At 33.3% G+C, this 19,377-nt stretch overlaps 1 protein-coding gene across 5 annotated transcripts in view; it reads left to right on the forward strand.

Annotated features, from left to right (window-relative positions):
- The window catches only part of STXBP5 (syntaxin binding protein 5), a 162,812-nt gene that overhangs the window by 89,941 nt on the left and 53,494 nt on the right, over positions 1 to 19,377 (forward strand). For all 5 annotated transcript variants that reach the window (XM_036248364.1, XM_036248365.1, XM_036248366.1 and 2 more), the window contains exons 10-17: positions 7,937 to 8,091; positions 9,482 to 9,554; positions 12,287 to 12,434; positions 12,643 to 12,710; positions 12,972 to 13,012; positions 14,326 to 14,546; positions 15,048 to 15,226; positions 18,846 to 18,971. In XM_036248364.1, the coding sequence (XP_036104257.1) occupies positions 7,937 to 8,091; positions 9,482 to 9,554; positions 12,287 to 12,434; positions 12,643 to 12,710; positions 12,972 to 13,012; positions 14,326 to 14,546; positions 15,048 to 15,226; positions 18,846 to 18,971 (1,011 nt within the window). The remainder of the gene's footprint in view (positions 1 to 7,936; positions 8,092 to 9,481; positions 9,555 to 12,286; positions 12,435 to 12,642; positions 12,711 to 12,971; positions 13,013 to 14,325; positions 14,547 to 15,047; positions 15,227 to 18,845; positions 18,972 to 19,377) is intronic.

Raw genomic sequence — 19,377 nt, forward strand, 5'->3', positions numbered from 1 at the left:
GAAGTGGGGAGTTAGATGATGGGAAATGAAATGTCTTGACCCCTGCTGCAATGAGCAGCACTTTTAAGTGTAAATGCTTGTTGAATAGGCAAGTCATAAGAATATTCTAACTTAATTTATAAAGTTATTCTTGAGTGGCCTGGGAAGCAGAAAATCTTCAGCATAATGTACATTTTATCAGTACTTGAACACAGAGTGTAATGACAAATAGGGAAATATCTTTAAAAATTGGCAAACTATTTTCATGGTGTTTCAAAGGAAAGATTTATTCTTTTAAAAACTAGAATGTTTCCATAATTATTATATTAATCTTATTTTTAACCAACATTAATATCTTAATCTCTAGAGTGTTTTTGGAAGTATCTAGGTGTTTGTTTTTTTTTAAGTTATAACATTTAATAATATCCTCACAAGAGAAGCATATTACCTGTAATTCCACCATTCTAAAACAAATTTTCTCATTGATTTATTTTCCTTAAGGTTTTTTTTTTTTTTTCTTAGCTATACAGCCACTTTCACTTGATTATATTCCTAGAGCATATTCAGTTTGGTATTTTTTCTACATAACATTTTTATTATTTATTATTTATTTTTTTCTCCAATTTTTATTAATTATTTTTGTTACAGATATTTCTCCTTTTCCCCCCTAGGTCCCCTCCTCCCTATCCCACCCCCCCACTCCCCTAGCATTGTTGTCTATGTCCATTGATTATGCATACGTGCATATAAGTTCTCATCCATCCCCTCCCGCCCCCCTACTCTGAGGTTTGTCAGTCTAAACCATACTCCTTTCTATGTCTCTGGGTCTATTTTGTTTATCCGCCCACCTTGTTCATTATATTCCACAAATAAGTGAGATCACTATATAACATTTTTAAAGTATTACTGCTTTTTACCAGTTTTTCCCCCAATATTACAGATGAAAATGTAGTAGTGAATAGTACAGTAGTACAAATCTTCTGTTCAGTTATTTCTGTACAAGGAATTTGCAGTTGTGAAATTTTGAAGATAAAAGATTTTTATGAATCTTGAAAAATTGTCACATTACTTTTTGAAAATATCTGTGGATACTTTAAATAATTGAGTATAAAATAAAACAATCTCACTAGTCTTATCAGTGTGGGATGATTTCCATTTTATTTTATTCACTAACCTTAAGAATCAGCATTTATACTTTAGAATTACCAAGTCTATAACCATGTAAACTCTTAAAATGACTGCTGTTACTGGAAGGGAACCTGCTGTGATAAAAGGGGGCTGAAGTTTAATTTGTTTGTATCTGCACGCAAAGCAGCAGTGACTCATAGAAACTTTTCAATTTAATTTTTTGCTATCAGTAATCTTGCTAAGTGTTGATGTTTTGGCAGGGACCAGAGATTATGCATATGCTTTTCTGTACCTCTCTATCTAGAAACTATTTTAACAAAATAATGTTAATGGTTGATATTCACTTGGTAACAATGCTTCCATTTCTAAAATTCTAAAATAGAATTAAAAGCCTTATAGTTTTTTAATGTGTAATATTTATAAAAGCACACAATTGTATTTCAAAGCTAATTGTTTTCAAAATTGTTACTTATTTGATAAGGCTTTTAAATTTGTCCTTTTTATCCTGCCTCTAGTTTGTTCATCCTGCTTTTCCTACCACTGAGGTTTATTTGAGCTTTCCTACAATTTCTTCTGTTAGAGCTTTGCCTTCTTCATCATCTAAATTGATTCTCTGGTGCATCTTGAAAGCTTTATGGATTATTAAGCTCATCTAAGGATTGATCTCTTATCATTATTCATCCTAATCTACATTTTTTCTATCTTTAAAAATGCTTCTACTTATGATCTGTACATAGATGGAATTTCTTATTTTGGTTATGGTTCACTGATTGTTTAGTACCTTTATTTGACTGCTTATAATATATATTAATATCATCTTGTACGATTTACATTATGTCTTTCTAGAGAATAGGGATCAAATCCATGCAAGAACTTGTCTGGATTAGCGGACAGGACATTTAGTTTTGTCCAAAACATCCATGGAAACATTTGGTCCATGATTTGTTAAGAAGGGTTATTATTGGTAATGTAGCCACAACACAATTGTTGGACCAGTAAAACATGATAGTTCCTGTATTAGTTCTGTAAGCCAAAAGTATAAGTTAACATTATGGGCTATTTGAACCCAGAGAAATTTTTTAAGTCTGGATGTTTTTGACAGGATCAAATATCAAGGGCCTTTTGGCATGGACCAAATGTCTCCATGGACATTTTGAACAGGACCACATTTCAAGGACTTTTCAGTTTTGATGTAGATCAAATGTCTCCATGGATGTTTTTGACAGGACCAAATATCCTGCAAGGTCTTTTCTGCAGTAAATGAGTTTGAAAACTGCTCAGTGTTTTCTCATAGGTAAACTTTGCAATTGTACTTAGCACACAAACCTCATATGCTGTCCATTTAATCACAAATTAATTTACATGGCAAAGACTTTATTGAGAATTTAAGCTTCTTTTGAAATAATGCCTAATTGTTACATAGTTAATTTCTCTTATTTTTATTGATACTTGAAAGAACCCAAAGTAATGGACTAATATAAATTACTGTTTTGATCTTATAAATTTCATGCATTCTAAACAGCTGAATATTAACACTAATGCATTGAAATCCAAAAGCATAATTTTTGTGGAATTTTTATGGTTAGGATAGGTCTACCAAACTCTTTATCTTACTGACCAGTGAGCAGTAGATTTGATGGTATTTTTAAAAATATCTTTTTATTAGATTTCAGAGAGAGGAAGGGAGAGGATGAGATAGAAACATTGATCCACTGCCTCCTGCACACCCCCTTCTGGGTATCAAACCTGCAGCCCGGCATATGGCTTGTGCCCTGACCCAGAATCCAGTTGGTGACCTGGTGCATTGGATGATGCTCAACCAACTGAGCCACACTGGCAGGGCAGATTTAGTGGTACTTAAAATGTATGTTTGACCAACATTTTTTGAAGTGCAGAGGTAAAATATACATTCTGTGTCCTGAAGGAGCTCACAGTACAAAGGGAAAGCAGATAAACAATGACAACTAACTGTGGTAACTGCTGGAAAGAGGTATGCAGAATGTGCTTAGAAACATAGGAAGGGCATCCAATTTATTCAGGGTGGATGGGTCAGAAAAGGTTTTTTGAGACTGTAATGATTGGACTGAGTTTTAAATGAGAAATTGGAATTACCCAAACAAAATGAGGGGAAGTTTATCTTAGTGAGAAACTTGTACAAATGCTACTGTAATAATATAAGCTGCAGGTTATTCAGGACGGAACTAAAGTAATTGTAGAGATGAAATGGGGGAGACAGGTTCTTGAGACCCTAATAGAGTAATTGGGATGTGTCTATAAGATTTGGGGTTGTATCATATATTACTATGTATTACTTTACTCACTATGTTGCAGCCACACTGGCCTTTTAGTTCCTCAAATACACTCAACTCATTCGTGACTTGGGGTCTTTGCAGTGGTCATTCCTGCTTTCTAGAGTGTACATCCTTCTTCCCCAGCCCCAAGATCTTTGAATGTCTAGCTCTTCTTTAATTCTGGTTTCAGCTCATCTGTCATTACTATAGGGGCCTTTCCTGATCACTCTGTCTTAAAATCACATTCATCCTGTGACTCTATCTCATTTTATTCATAACACTTGTCATAATTTGTTTACTGTTTGTCTAGACTAGACATGAGAGCACTGTTTTATTCTTGGGGAATACAGGTGCTCAAAAAATGAATGAATGAATGAATGAATGAATGAATGAATGAATGAATGAATGTATGAGTAGTGTTATGGAACTGAGTTGAGCAAGTTGGTTATGCAAATGGCTTTTTGGGTAGCAATGCCTCCTTTAAGTAAAGAATGGAGGGACCTGGAGAGTATTATGCTAAGCGAAACAAGCCAAGCAGAGAAAGACAAATATCACATGATCTCACTTATTTGTGGAATATAATGAACTAAACAAACTGCTGAACAAAATTAACCCAGAGACATGGAGGTAGGGTACAGGCTGACAAACTTCAGAGGAGGGGGGGTTTGTGGGGGAAGAAATAAACCACAACTTACATGCATGTATGCATGACCAATGAACATAGACAACGAAGCTGGGACAGGGTTGGGGGGAAGGGGAGGAGGGTGTCAATGGGGAAAAAAATGAGAACCATCTGTAACAAAAACAAAAAAATAAATTAAAAATTTAAAAAAAAAATGCTTCTTACAGAAACACAATTTCAGCCAAAGCTATTGTCAGGGTCAGCTTGGGGATGTTAATCAGAAGAAGGAAACATATATACTTCCCTGAAGCCTCTTAAAAATTGCAATCAAAATTATAAAATGCCCAAACTAACAACTTCCTAACCTGGATGTCTTAAAAAATGAAGGATTTGGGTAACACCCTACATCATTTAAAGGACTTCTACTTAAAATATTAGAATCAAATTATATTACCTCTCTACTTTATTATAACATTAAAAAGGCTAACCTTTCACTTAAATAAGGAAAATAGATTCTCTATTTCCATAATTCACATATTATTCTAGAAATAATCTAGATCCCTAGAACAGTAAATGTAAATCCAAATGCCAACAAAGACATTTAATTAATATAATTTCACAGTTTAGTGTTAAAATATTTAACTTTATCTTATTTATGACATTTTTTCTTGTAAAATGTTCACTATATGAATAAATACTCTTCTTGGTTTGGGGCATTATAATACAAAATAAAATAAAACTTCTGGGGTTCATAGGTTAGATGATTTCTGCCTTGCATAACTTAGATGATTTTAAAAAAACATAAAATAAAAAAAGACAAATATATACATATATGCATTTATTTATGGATTGGGGAAACATGAAAAGGATGTTACCTTGGTATACTTTTCAAATTGAAACCAGACACAGTGGGTCCAAGGTCATCTGTCAGTACTTGAACCAAATTAAGCAGAGAAAGGGTTGACTCATATATGAGTGTTTATTCCAATAATGCCAGCAGTGTGGGGAGAAAATCTGTCACACTTCCTATTAGTGGACTGGTTATATAGAGATAAATAAGAAAGGGGCTGAATGCAAGTGGGGAAGGGGGACAAGGTAAGGGCTATATGGTCCGTAGACTATGTGTCTCCTTCCAGGATCTTGAAGTTCGATAATAAAATCATTAATTTTCTATGATGTTAAAACACTCCACCCATTCTTGGGACCAGGAAATGGTCAGCACTCCTGAAGCAGACTCCTGGAGGGGCCAGGGGCGAGGCACAGCAACCAGATCAAAGTATGTCCTGTCCTTTGTTTGTTCTCAGAGGTACAAAATTTTCTTTTCTGAGTAATGGACCATCCAGGTTTTGAGGCATCTTATCTTCTTTACAGCCCCATTTGTCGTCTTGCAGCACATCCTTGTTTCCCAGGGTGTGTAAGAAACCTCTTACCTGTAGTTAGTAAGGTGAACAATCATCAAACAACTGTGGTCTTATTATTGCGTGTTCTTCCCCGCATCAAAAGTACTTATCCATATTTATTATTGTATCTTTTTTCTCCTAAATTTGGTAAGAAATTCAGCCAGTTTACAAGGCCGTTGAACACTTAGTTGTCTTTTGAGAGTAAACATACCTAATTGCAATGGTGCTATTTAATACCATATTAACAGTTTAACTGCCTAATAACCGAGTCATCTACTGGCAGTACCTACCCAGTATCTCCATGGAAATTTTATTCTTTAATGCTTAACTCAGCATCTCCCTGTTCATGGTTCTGATCTTAATAATACTTATTTTTTTTAAGTTGCCTGTATGTAAAAACACATTTATCAGACTATTCTTGAAATATTACCTAGAAATAACCTGGCCCAGGCCTCCCACTATATAAAAGTTTAAATTGTTGTACTCTTTACCCTTCTTCATAGTATTTTATATTCAGTTGCATGCTGTATTTCAAAGTACAGAAGAGCGAAGATATATTCTATATGTTATGTGATAAAAAGTGGAAGATTAAATATTCTTTTCTGACCACAGTTGTCATGATCACAGTATGCTAATAATAAATGTATTGGGTGCAGTTCTGTTAGGTACAAAATTTTAAGCTCTGGCTACTATCATTTAGCTGAAAAAAGTAAGATTACCTATATTAGTTTAGTAGTCAAAAACCTAAATGATAGTAAGCTAGACAGTGATTAGGGTAACATACATATCTATTCATTCATTCATTTACCTAATAGGCACTATTTTGGATACAGCAATGAACAACCCGTTATCCTCATGGAGCTTACATTTTTCATAAGATGAACAACAAGCAAAATAAATAAATTAGTTTTAGTAATGAATGCTATGAAAAAATAATAAAGCAAAGAAGGATAACGGATACACGAGGGTACAGTTTTAAATAAGAAAATATACACAAACACATGTACACAGAATACATTTTATATTTTTTAAATAGGTAAAATGTTTAAATATAAAAAACAATTAAGTTATTTGACCTAACACTTATATTTACTTATAAATGACACTCCTATACTACTAGTACTCGTAAGTAAATTTTAGTGGACCTTATTTATTGTTTTAGATAAAAATAAATATAATTTAGAAGTTTTTTTTTCCTCCACATACCACAAAGAAGGGAAGCTTTCACAGTGGGTGATAATGATTATAATATGATGACAATAATAGGTAACTCTTACTGAGGGTGTACTGTGGGCTAGGCATCAATCCCACTGCTTTGCATATATTAATTAATTCAGTAATTGTCTGAGGGTACTTATCACTCTGTCTCCATTTTATAGATGCAGAAGGTAGGCACGGAGAAGTTAAGTACCTTGTCCAAGATCGCGCAGAAAGTAAAACCAGAGTTCAGATTAGAAATGCAGGCACATTAGTTCCAGAACTAGTTATTACATATTATTACCTACTGCTTGGACTATATGTGAAGAGGAAGCAGACAGACACACTGGTCATAGAGGAAGCATTAAGAAACTACCTAAAAATTATAAATTAAGAGATTTAAGACAATCGTGTACAGAACATTTTATGTCATCTGTATAATGTACTATAAGTAACTTCCCACCAACAAATGAAAACACATGAGGCAGATCAAGAGCTAATTTCCGTACAATGCAAAGGCCTCTTACAAAACAATTAGAAAAACATTGCTAATCCTTTTCCTAAGACATGGACAATAAACATGAATAGGCAAGTCAAGGATAAAGAAATGCACCCAGACCAAAACATGAAAAGACAGTTTTTTTTCTGTTTTGCATATTTAGATATGCAGTTTTAAAAAGTGGGTCTAAAAAATCATAAAATTTAATGATGAGTAGTAGGGAGACAGAGCTGTGGGCTAATTGGAAGTGGAAAGCTGGCCGTTAAGTGATGTGCATGGGAACTGGGAATTGAGAGCAAACCAGCCAAGGTTCCAGGAGAGAATTAAGCCCTGCAGAAATGATTGGGTGACTATTTTCTCAAGGGTGATTTAGCTATTACATTCTTGATGCATCAGTGATAAGTTAATTCATTATGTATGATAGATGCTTTAGGGCATTAACATTCTCTCTGGGAAGGTCTGGCTATTAGGATCGGAAGCAAAGGAAGTTCATTCAAGAGACTTAGCAGCAGAAATCTAGAGAAAAAATTTTGACAACTGTACTGTATAAAGAAGATAGTGGAAAATATTTTAAGAACCAAAAGAAACTTTGAGAGTCAAATGTGGACAACGTTTCTTCCTATTATCGGTTAATTTTCAGGAATTCACCTGGGTCTTACCTAGTGCAGTTTAAAAACCCACATGCAAATATTCAATTAAATGATGCATAAAAATATTAAAATTTAAGGTTTGATTATTTTGTTAAATATTATGATATAGCAAGAAAATAATTAGTCTCCACCATGCTATTTGTAATCCTAACTATGTATTTTATTTCCAGGGAACCTTTTATTATTTTATCAGGAGGTTTGTCATATGATACTGTAGGAAGAAGACCTTGCTTAACAGTTATGCATGGGAAAAGTACTGCTGTGCTAGAAATGGACTATTCCATTGTTGATTTTCTAACTCTTTGTGAAACACCATACCCAAATGGTAAGTTTTGCATTTTTAAAGCTCATTCTATATAGATATCTATATTCAGAACAAGGACCTATATGTTGTCTTAGTAGTTTCCTTATTTGTATTGTGTTCATTCTTCTGGGAGGAGATGCTATCTTCATAACTTTGCAAATTTTATTTCAGAAGTTAATTTTATTTAAGAAGCTTTATCTGTTTCATATTACATATTAGTAGTAAATGCCTTTGTAGGATGAACAAAACTAGACACATTATGAAACATTTTAGCCCTGGCTGGGTAGCTCATTTGGATAGAGCTAAGGTTGCAGGTTCGATCCCAGGTCAGGGCACATACAAGAATTAACCAATGAATGCATAAATAGGTAGAACAACAAGTAGATGTCTCTCTCCCTCTCTCTCCCTCTCTCTCCCTCTCTCTCCTCCCTCTCCCTCCCTGCCCCTCCCCCCCCCAGTATCTCTCTGTCTAAAATCAATGAAGAAATATTTTAATATTCTGTAAAATACTAGTGTACTAGTCAAGTTTCTCCAGAAAAACACAACCATTAGAGATAGATCTAAATACAGATAGGGAGAATGTAAGGAATTTATTCATGTTATTGTGGAAGCTGATAAGTCTAAAATTTATACTTCAAGCCTGCAGCCTAAAAATTCAGGAAAGAGTTGAGGTTGCAATCTTGAGTTTTAACTCCGCTGTCTTGAGGCAGAATTGCTTTTTTTTAAAACCTATATTTGTCCTTCAGGCCTTTAACTAACTGGATGAGGTCCACCCACATTATATAGGATAATCTGCTTTCCCCAGTCTACTGATTTAATATTAATCACATCTAAATAAAATACCTGCACTGTAACGTCTAGATTGGTATTTGACCAAACAACTGAGCACCACAGTGAAGACAATTGACATAAAATTAACCATCACAACTTACATAAACTTCAAGAGGAATTTAAAGCTGGATCTTTTTTTTTTCTGTGAAGCTAATTGAAATGTAAAGATGTAATGCATTTTATAGTTAGCTGGCACATATAAAATGTTCAAGATAAGGATTATAATATTATAATAGTACTCCATTGGGTTCCTAAGATATCCAGTAATGAGAGTTCTCATGGATATTCAGATTTAAATTTTGAGTTTGTTGGCCATGTCCTGCTTTGTAATTTGCAATACCATAGATGTTACTGTGAGCATCTTGTCTTCCCATTACAAAACTGAAATAGTTTTGTATGAGTTATGATATAGATTTATTTCATTTAGAAAATACTATCCTTAAATTAAGTACAAGATTGGAATGTTAAATACTAGGAAAAAATGGAGCAAAATGAAAACCAAACAAAAATATTTATTATATAATTTGCTATCTTCTTGCATATTTAGAACTATTATTTATGCATTGTTTTTCTATTCCAGATTTTCAGGAACCATATGCTGTGGTGGTTCTTCTAGAAAAGGATTTAGTACTGATAGACCTTGCACAAAATGGGTAAGAAATTAAATTTGGCGAGCAATTATATTTGTATACAGTGAAAAATATTCTTTACAGCATGCATTTCTTTGAAAATGCTACATATGTATCTATAACCTTAACCTCTTTTTAGAGTTCCAGATGCACATTTCTAATTACCTACAAAATTTTTCTAGTATGTTGATCATAAAGAGTTTTCATTTTTTAAGTCGAAATTTGTTGAATTTCTGAAATTTCTTATGATTCAATCTAATACTTGTTCAGGTAGAGTCACCCTGTCCAAAAGTGATTCCATCTCACAGTTCACTTACAGATAAGCTCTTGTTCTCCAGCCATGTTCACTCCGCGTTGTGGTGCGTCATGAATGTCATTGTCAGATTAATTTTATGTGCAGCACTAATCTTGTTACTCTTCTCTTTAAACCACTGTTTTGTTTTGCTTTTAAATTTAAAAATACCTTCTCAGCCTGCTACTCTACAAAGCTGGAATTCAGAGTACCTTTCCAATCTGATTTTACTTTACTGTCTTCCTGTAGGTACCTTATTCCCTAGAAAACTGAACTGGGTGTAAAATAAATATCGCACTTCCATGTTCTTTATATAGTTTCCAGCGGCTAGAACACTTCACTCTTTCACTGCATCAAAAATCCATATAAATTTCAAAGTCAGGCTAATTTTTCTTTTAATTTTTTGCTCTTTTCTCTTAACCAGATATACCATATCTAATTTGTAAATTCTCACCATAGCTCCTTTGTGACTTTTTGTGGTTATTTGCCATATTCTGCTTTTTCTAACATAGATACTGCTATGTTTAGTTACAAGCTCTTTGAATAGAAGAAAATTATACTGTCTATTTGTGTCTCTTGAGAGATAATAATTAAATATGGTTTTAATTGAGTTTACCCATTCATTATTTCTCAGTTGGGGACAATTTTGTCCCCCAGAGGATATTTGGCAGTCTGCTTAGACTTTATATTGAGGGTAGGGGTTACTACTGCCATCTAGTGGTAGAGGACAGGGGTGCTTCTAAACATTCACAGTGCACAGGACAGGTCCCCACAATAATGAATTATCTGAAATGTGAATAGTACTGAGATTGGGAAACCCTAAAATATAAGTGAAGTATATTATTTCTTTTATTTAAAGGCATTCCTATATTCACATCAATTTAGTTACATGCTACCTGTAATAATCAATTAATTGTTTTATTTTTCATTTTTGAAAGTAATAATACCATTGTGGAATAAAGGAATTTAAAAACATTATTTCTAAATGACAGTCCTAGAATAACGTTTTCTTAATATGATTTTATTTTTTTACTTAGGTAAGTTTTTAAATAGTGAGATTTTCACATGTGGTCTGTACTGAGATATATTTATTAAAGAAAATACTGAGCAAGTAACCTGTGAGTAGGCATTTTATTTAGCAAATGTACCAGTTAAATGTATAGTAATAATAGAATTATTGAGCTAAGGATTATATAGTTTGTTTATAAAGAGATAAAAGTTGCCTGCCATTTTTGAAATGCATTTGTTGGTTTGATTGAGTTTAGTCTTCTGTTTTTGTTTTATATTTTAATATGTTTTTATTAATTTTTTTAGAGAGAGGGGAAGGGAGTGAGAGAGATAGAAACATCAGTGTGAAAGAGAAACTTCGATTAGCTGCCTCTTGCACACCCCATACCAGGGTGTGTGCCTACAACCTGGGCATGTGCCTTGACCGGGAATCGAACTGGGTGGGATGACGCTCAGTCCACTGAGCAACACTGGCTGGACTGTCTTCTGTTTTTTAATGTATGGTTGAGGAGAGAGTAATGACAGTTGGATTCATTTTGAAGTCTAGAAAGGACTTTTCTGAAATTTTTCTTTTTAATTCTCATCAGTAGACTGATCGATACATCTAATTTAGACTTTTTTTGGCCTGTTTCTGGTTTTCTGCAAATTTGTAAATAATCATTCTCATTCCCAAGCTTTTAAAACCAGAAAAGAAATATCATTGTATTTTAGTTAGGATTTTGCTTTAATTTTATGATTTTTCATAGCATTTTTTGCTTTATTTAATAAAATTTTATATCTAGAAAACATTCAACATAGAATTTATTTAGATTATCACTAAAATAAGAGAACATTTCTAGATTATTATTGCACTGGATATTACACTGATGGAGGGAAAAGAGGAGAATTGAATATTTGAATTAGCTTTACTAATATAAGAATGAGAACCAACTTTGAGAACCTATGGCTTAATAGTTAAGAGCAGTTTAAATGCTGCCACTTCTTGCCAGTTGGCTTGCCTTTGACACATTACTCTCTCTAAGTCTTTATTCTTCAGTCAGATGCCACATCATAAGTTTGGTACAAGAATAAATAGGATATAAATCACTTAGTCCAGTGTGTGGTGTTCATGTATGATATGTAGTACCAACTACAGCTTTTCTGCTTACCATTCTCATTGAGCAGCTGTCATTATTCAAGACTTTTTTACATATATACATAAATTAAATCTATTAAATCTGATAGAAATATGTAATTTCTAAAATTCTATAGACAAGAACATCCTGTCCTAATAATTGAAGTATAAATTCAAATAATATGTTATGTGGACCTTCAGAGGATGTTTACTTTAAATTATTCAAACTAAAATTTTTTTCCATTCCAAAGCTATACGCATTTTTTAAGTTTTCATTGTTATATTAATCATAAGTAATAATTTGTTAAATTAATAAATATTTTTCTTTTCCTGTTGTTAAAGATATCCTATATTTGAAAATCCCTACCCTTTGAGTATACATGAATCCCCTGTTACATGTTGTGAATATTTTGCTGATTGTCCTGTGGACCTTATTCCTGCACTTTATTCTGTTGGAGCTAGACAGAAACGTCAAGGTTACAGCAAAAAGGTATTTAACATGAGTTTTAGTATTTAATATTAATATATCAGTATTTTATACTTATCACCTTGAAGTGTTTAACAACACTGAATCCTTTCCAATTAAAATATATAGAAAATCTTTATTGAAAGCAAAGTATGTTTACTGTTGTCGTAGATATATATGAAGATGTATGGTATGCTTGGAAGTTGCTTTATACAATAATCTTTTCTTTCAGGAATGGCCCATCAATGGAGGTAATTGGGGCTTGGGTGCTCAAAGTTACCCAGAAATAATTATTACAGGGTAAGTAAAAGTCTATTTCACTAAATAAATCAATAATAGCTAAATATAATTCAGACTACATAAGTATTAATTAGTTGAGCAGGTAGTGCTTCTGCTTATGCTTTAACATAAAAAGAAAATAGTTATTTTCTGTAACCTGTCAATTTACCCTTTTATCTTTTTCCTAATTTTGCTGACTATCTTTTTAAATAACAATATACTTTAAAGAAAGTAAAAGTGTAATTTTTTTCATTACATTCTTAACTCATTTGCTTCTCATAGGCATGCTGATGGGTCTATTAAGTTCTGGGATGCTTCTGCAAGTAAGTATTTTGAATAATGTTATAAGTTATATTAACATTGTATGTTATACGTTGTATATTGCTTTTAAACAACCTGTATTGTAATAATTGCATAACCAGCATTTAATTTGAAATTTTGAGGCTATAAATGTAATACCTATCAAGTACTTGAGTTTAAGATTTTTATTTATTTATTTTTTAAATTAATTTATTTATTTTTATTACAGATGTTTCTCCTTTTTTCCCCAAGACACCCAACTCCCTATCCTGCCCCCACGCCCACCCCACAAGCACTGTTGTCTGTGTCCATTGGTTACGCACACATGCATATAAGTTCTTTGACTTATTTCATCCCTCCCCTCGCCCCCTCCTTTGAAGTTTAAGATTTTTAATAAAGATATTCTTCAAGATATTAATTACTACTTCTTAACAGAAGTACTCAGATTCTTCAAAATTTCTTCAAACCACCTCTTCCTAACTCAAGAGATAGGAGAAGCAGGCATATGTTTTAAATCAACAAAAATTTGTAGAATAATATTTTTTTGTAATTCCTCACCCAAGGATATTTTTCTACTGATTTTCAGATAGAGTGGGAGGGAGGGCGAGAGAGAGAGAGAAACATCAATGTGAGAGAGACACATCGATTGGTTGCCTCCCACATGACCCCAACCAGGGCCACGATCGAACTGAAACCGAGGCACGTGCCCTTCTCCAGAATCAAACCTGTGACTCTTTGGTCCACGGGCAGGTGCTCTAACTGCTGAGCCAAACCGGCGAGGGTTATAGAATAATTTTAATGCCTGATTCTAAACTTATACCACAAAATTTGTGTTCTCTTTAGATATTTATGGTGGTTATAAAATGGCAAAAAAGGAAACAATGCTTTGAATGGCTAATGTTTACAAAGCATACATAGCAAGCACTCAGAATCCAGTTAACTTAGGATATGTTATGTTTCATCCTGTAGAAGTGTTAGATAACCTTATCTTTTGTAGAGAAAATATTAGAAAATCATTATAGGAAGCAAAATGTTCTATATTATTTTAATTATATTCTTTTTTATACAAAATATTTGTAACTCATTTTTTTCAGGTTATCTAAATTCATCATGATAGTGATTTTTTAAAAAAATGAATACACTTTTTTTTTGGTCAATGAGTACAGTGAATGCATTATCTAAATTGTATAACATGTATAACAGAGAACTATAGATCTAGGAATAAAAATATGGTTCTAATAAATATAGGCTATTTTCTTACATAGTATAGCTGACTATTACCTTATATTTGTCCTTTTTATATTTTATTATTTAACATATATTATCTTTTATCTAGTAACTCTACAAGTATTATATAAACTAAAGACAGCTAAAGTATTTGAAAAGTCAAGAAATAAAGATGACAAGCCAAACACAGACATTGTAGATGAAGATCCGTATGCCATTCAGATCATCTCCTGGTGTCCCGAAAGTAGAATGCTATGCATAGCCGGTGTTTCAGCTCATGTCATTATTTACAGATTCAGCAAACAAGAAGTTATTGTAGAAGTCATCCCGGTAATGGTCTCGTGGTTATTTTCAATGTCAGATGTCTTACGTTTTAAAATTTTTAAATATTATTTAGCAGATTATTTGCAGTCAGTTTTGTCTAGAATTTTTAAAAGCACCTCAGTATTTATATGACCATCATCCTTTTATTTTGAAAAATAGTATATTTTTATGCATACCTTCTTACTGAAACATTTAAATTCTTATACATTGTTTCATTTGAAGAAAGCTAATCAAAGTATGAGCATACTCTAATTTGGTATTAACAGATTGCTATAAATTCTAAATTCATCGTGTGTGTGTGTATGTGTATACTTGCATACAGACACATTTTTTAAAAGCTGAGTCAGAAACAATTTTTTTTTTTTTGCTAAATCCTTATCTTTAGAAATCTTGCTAATCTTTATCTTTTAAAAATGTTCTTTCCACTAGAGTGTACATCTGTGTGTAAACTGTAAAGAATGAACCATATTTATCCGGAGTAAGTAAGCTATCTTTCTTTAACGACAGATGCTTGAAGTTCGATTGTTGTATGAGATCAATGATGTGGAATCCCCGGAGGGTGAGCAGGCACCACCTCTGCCGACACCAGTGGGGGCTCCCAGTCCTCAGCCCATCCCTCCTCAGTCTCACCCTTCCACCAGCAGCAGCTCCTCTGATGGCCTTCGAGATAATGTCCCTTGTTTAAAGTAAGTTATTAAAAAAAACCACATATTTTAGAAATTATCTTTTAATTTAGATAAATTGTATGCAGTAGTAAAGCAGTGGTAACATTTTTCTGTCATGAAGTAAAATGGCATAAGTACAGCTCTGCCTATGCTTTACTTTCTTTGATCCAACTTATTTTTCTGTGACATTAAGAGGAATATGATTGTATTCCATGATTTTATCCTTAAAGTAGTAAGATTTTATTTTCAAACAGTGGACTAACTGTAGTTCTTTCCTCTTGTATCTGTAGCTTAATCTTGATTTTTTTAGTCTGAATTTATATGTAGCTGAAATGTATGTTTCAACTGCTTTCTACCATTCTGCAAATTCTGTTTATTCAGTCATTCCAAATTCAGTTGTTTTGTAATGATTTCCTTGTCTTTTTCTGAATCTTCTCTTGCCAACAAAGTTTTCCTTTTTTCTGTTTAACTTATATTAATGGTAAAATTTGTCAAAGGGTATGGGCCTTAAATATTTCAGAGAAATAAAACAATGAGGAAAGAGTTTAAATTATTGAACAATTTTATGAAAAGTGTGATTAAAAGTATTACATTTACAGAGAAGACAGGATAATGACTAAAAAGTGGATATGGAAAATGTCAAAGAGATTCAATTATAAGAGTAGGGGGCAAAAGCCAGGCTGTAGTGGATTCTAAGCAAGGAGAGTGGTAAGAGAGAAATTTGCATTTGTTAAAGAACTAGGCTTTGTACTGTTTTGCTTTAGATGAATATTTTTCAACAGTTGCTGTGGAGAATGTCTGTGTAATCAAAAATGCATTCACCACAAAGATAAGACAGATTTTTTTATATCACAATTATTTTTAAAATAAAATTTAAAAAAATCTTTATATGTTACCTAAATTTGAGATTGTTTATTCTATGCCAATAGTTCTCAAATGGGGATGATTATGCTCCTTGGGAAACATTTGGCAATATACTGGGCAGTGTCTGGAGATACTATTGTCACACCAGGGGGAATTGGTATGCTACTGGCATTTAGTGCATGGAGGCCAGGGGTGAGGCTAAAGACCCTGCAGTGCACAGGGTAGTGCCCTAGAGCAAAAAAGTTATCCAGTTCAGAATGCCAGTGGTGCCAAGGATGAGAAACTGTCATCTGATTGAAAAACTGTAAGCCCTAAATTTAAGCAACTACATGCTCAGAAAGGTCTCAAATATCTTTCCTCCCTTCTCCCCCCACCCCCGTACATATACTCACAGCTCCTTTATGCTGTAGTTCTTGCACATGTTTACCTAGAATAGGACTTGAAAATACAGAATTCTATATTCTTCCCTTTTATTACATGTTCAGTATTACTTTAATTTAAACTTAAATTTGTAAAATTTCCATTAATGCCTTTTTTACTGATTTTGATGTTTATTTCTCCACCTTTTTTTTTTTTTTAATCACTACCTGAGAATATGTTTTACCGATTTTAGAGAGAGAAAAACATCAATTGGTTGCGTGTGCCCCAATTGGGGACCGAACCTGCAACCCAGGCATGTGCCTTACCTGCAATCAAACCCATGAACCTTCAGTGCACAGGACAGTGCTTCAACCAACTAAACCACACCAGCTTTTTGTTAAATTTAATTTTTAGAAGCACATAAAGTACAATTTTTTTAGGTTTGTTTTGGTAACATTTTTGAGATTTTTGTGTAGAATGCATATTCATTAGTGACCTTTTTTGTCACAGACAATTTGAGTTATACTTCATTTTTTTCCTTTTAGTAATCTTTAGGTAAATACAGTTACTAACTTCACATTGTTTTAAGCCAGTTTTTAAAAGTCAGACATATAACCAAGTTGCTGTTACAGTAACTAATACTGACTTTGTTTTGTTTTTACAAAGTACCTTTGTACCTAATTGGGGGTATTTTTTGGAATAAACATTTTGAAAACAGCCATTTGGTTTAAAACTTTTACCAATAAAGTTTTATGTTTTTACTTAAGTATTTTAATTGTGCTTTTGCAGGGCATTTGTCAAAACAGACAATTGATTTGAAACTGCAAAGTCTCCAAACATTATTTTGATATTTAAAATACATTTGTACAAATTAAGGTACTTTTTATAAAAATTTAACCCCTTGTTTTTAAAAAGTGAACAAATTGATTTACATATATCAAAACATTAAAATGATAACTTGCATGTAATCATTATAGACATAAAACATAACACCTACCCACTCCCCATTTTGTATTTTTTAAGTTATACATATTCTGTAATTTCTTGATCTGGTTTCTAATTTTTTTTTTTTTTAATCCTCACCCGAGGACATTTTTTGATATTTTGTTCAGATAGAGTGGGAGGGAGAGAGAAAGAGAGAAACATCGACATGAAAGGGACACATCGAGTGGTTGCCACCCATACAACCCAATAAATGTACTTCAAATATTATCCCTGAAATAGCTATTACTACTCTTGAGAATCTGTTCTAATACACATGTTAAATAAGCCAGAGGGAAGGTGGACACTTTTTGAACCTAACCTAATTCGTACAAGGAGAAAATAGTACACTTAGATTCTTTGGCTTATGCTTATGTCGACAGAGGCTATCGATGGTGGAGATAAAATGCTAGTCAGTCTTTATTTCTGTGTTGAGATGGACAGCTGCAGCTGAATAATGGGTATTTCCCTGGGAAAAATCAGAACCACTGCCTCAGCCGTTGTACAGTTCTGAGTGTACTGCCTTGCAGACTTTGCATAGGCAGAAGTGAGTAATTCAATATTAGAAGTACCCTTAGTGATTCACATTTACCCTGGAATTTGGACAGTACTCACCCTTTTTTTTTTCCAGAGTGAGTCCAGCAAATATTGCAGTAACAGGTCAGGTGTCATGGTCTTCTTCTCTAGAAGTACCAACCAAATGATTTTAAAAATTCAAGCCTATGAGTCTGACATCAGGCGGTTCAGTGTTGTCTTCCTACTGCTCTTCTTTCATACAGTGTCACTCTAAGTCAGAATCCTCAAAATTGTTGAAGTGACCATGCTTTGCATATGTTTTAAAAGAGCAATTATTGGAGAAAGCATCTGTGTAATCAAAAATGTTCTCACTTTGCCGTGGCTAGTGTGGCTCAGTTGGTTTGGCATTGTCCTATGCACCGAGAGGTTTCTGGTTCCATTAATGCTCACACACAAAAGTAAATATCTCACTTGAAAACAAAAACTCATTCTTTAACTTATGTTCTTGGCCAGTTTTTATTTAGTTAAACCGTGTTTTAAAGTTTTAAGTCTGCTTTTCAACTTGCATTTTTTATTTCTTTATGCCTGGGCTGCTGCTGCTCCTTCTCCCCAGCCCGCCCTGCCCTTCTTCCCTCCCTCCCTCCCTCCCCGTCCTGCCCCTTCTCGTTTTCTCCGCCCACCCTTGCGGCTTGCCCCACTGTATATGTCAGACTTACATAGAATTTTCTTTTCTTTTTTTTTTTTTTTACTCATGTACATGTTAGATTAAATACTTCTAGAGGATAGAATTCTGGTTTTTACTTTTTAAAGTATCTAGTATAATTTCATAAACAGTTGTTTTGTGTAGTTATTAATGCATGATTCTGTAATTACATAGGCTAATCAGATATAAAAGTTAACATGTTTTCCTTTATTACAGAGTTAAAAATTCACCACTTAAACAGTCACCAGGTTATCAGACAGAACTAGTTATTCAGTTGGTATGGGTGGGTGGAGAACCACCACAACAAATAACCAGCCTGTCAGTCAATTCTTCCTATGGATTGTAAGTATAATTTGTGTGTTTTTCTGTCTCATTATAGAATTTCATAAATTTTTTAATAGAAATCACGATATTTATTATTGCATCATTTAAAAAGTTATTGTATAACTTTACCTTCAGACCAAATCACTGTTTATTTGGAACACAGTTCTGTTCTGAATAGTTGTACCTGGTATGGTTTTATTGCTTCCTGATATTAGGTCAGGTGACTCAAGGACCAGTGAATTATTTGAGATAAAGGTTTAAAGTCACTGTATCCTCTCCTGGATGTATTCTCAGAAATAATTTCCCATTATTAATCAGTATAGTGGAGGTCTAATGCCATCGACCCATAAAATTGTGTACTAAACTGATTCTGTAATTGATCAACCACAGCTACATATTTTGTTCTTTCTACTTCCAAGTTAAC

The sequence above is a fragment of the Molossus molossus genome, unplaced genomic scaffold, assembly GCF_014108415.1.
Source record: "Molossus molossus isolate mMolMol1 unplaced genomic scaffold, mMolMol1.p scaffold_m16_p_8, whole genome shotgun sequence".
NCBI lineage: Eukaryota > Metazoa > Chordata > Mammalia > Chiroptera > Molossidae > Molossus > Molossus molossus.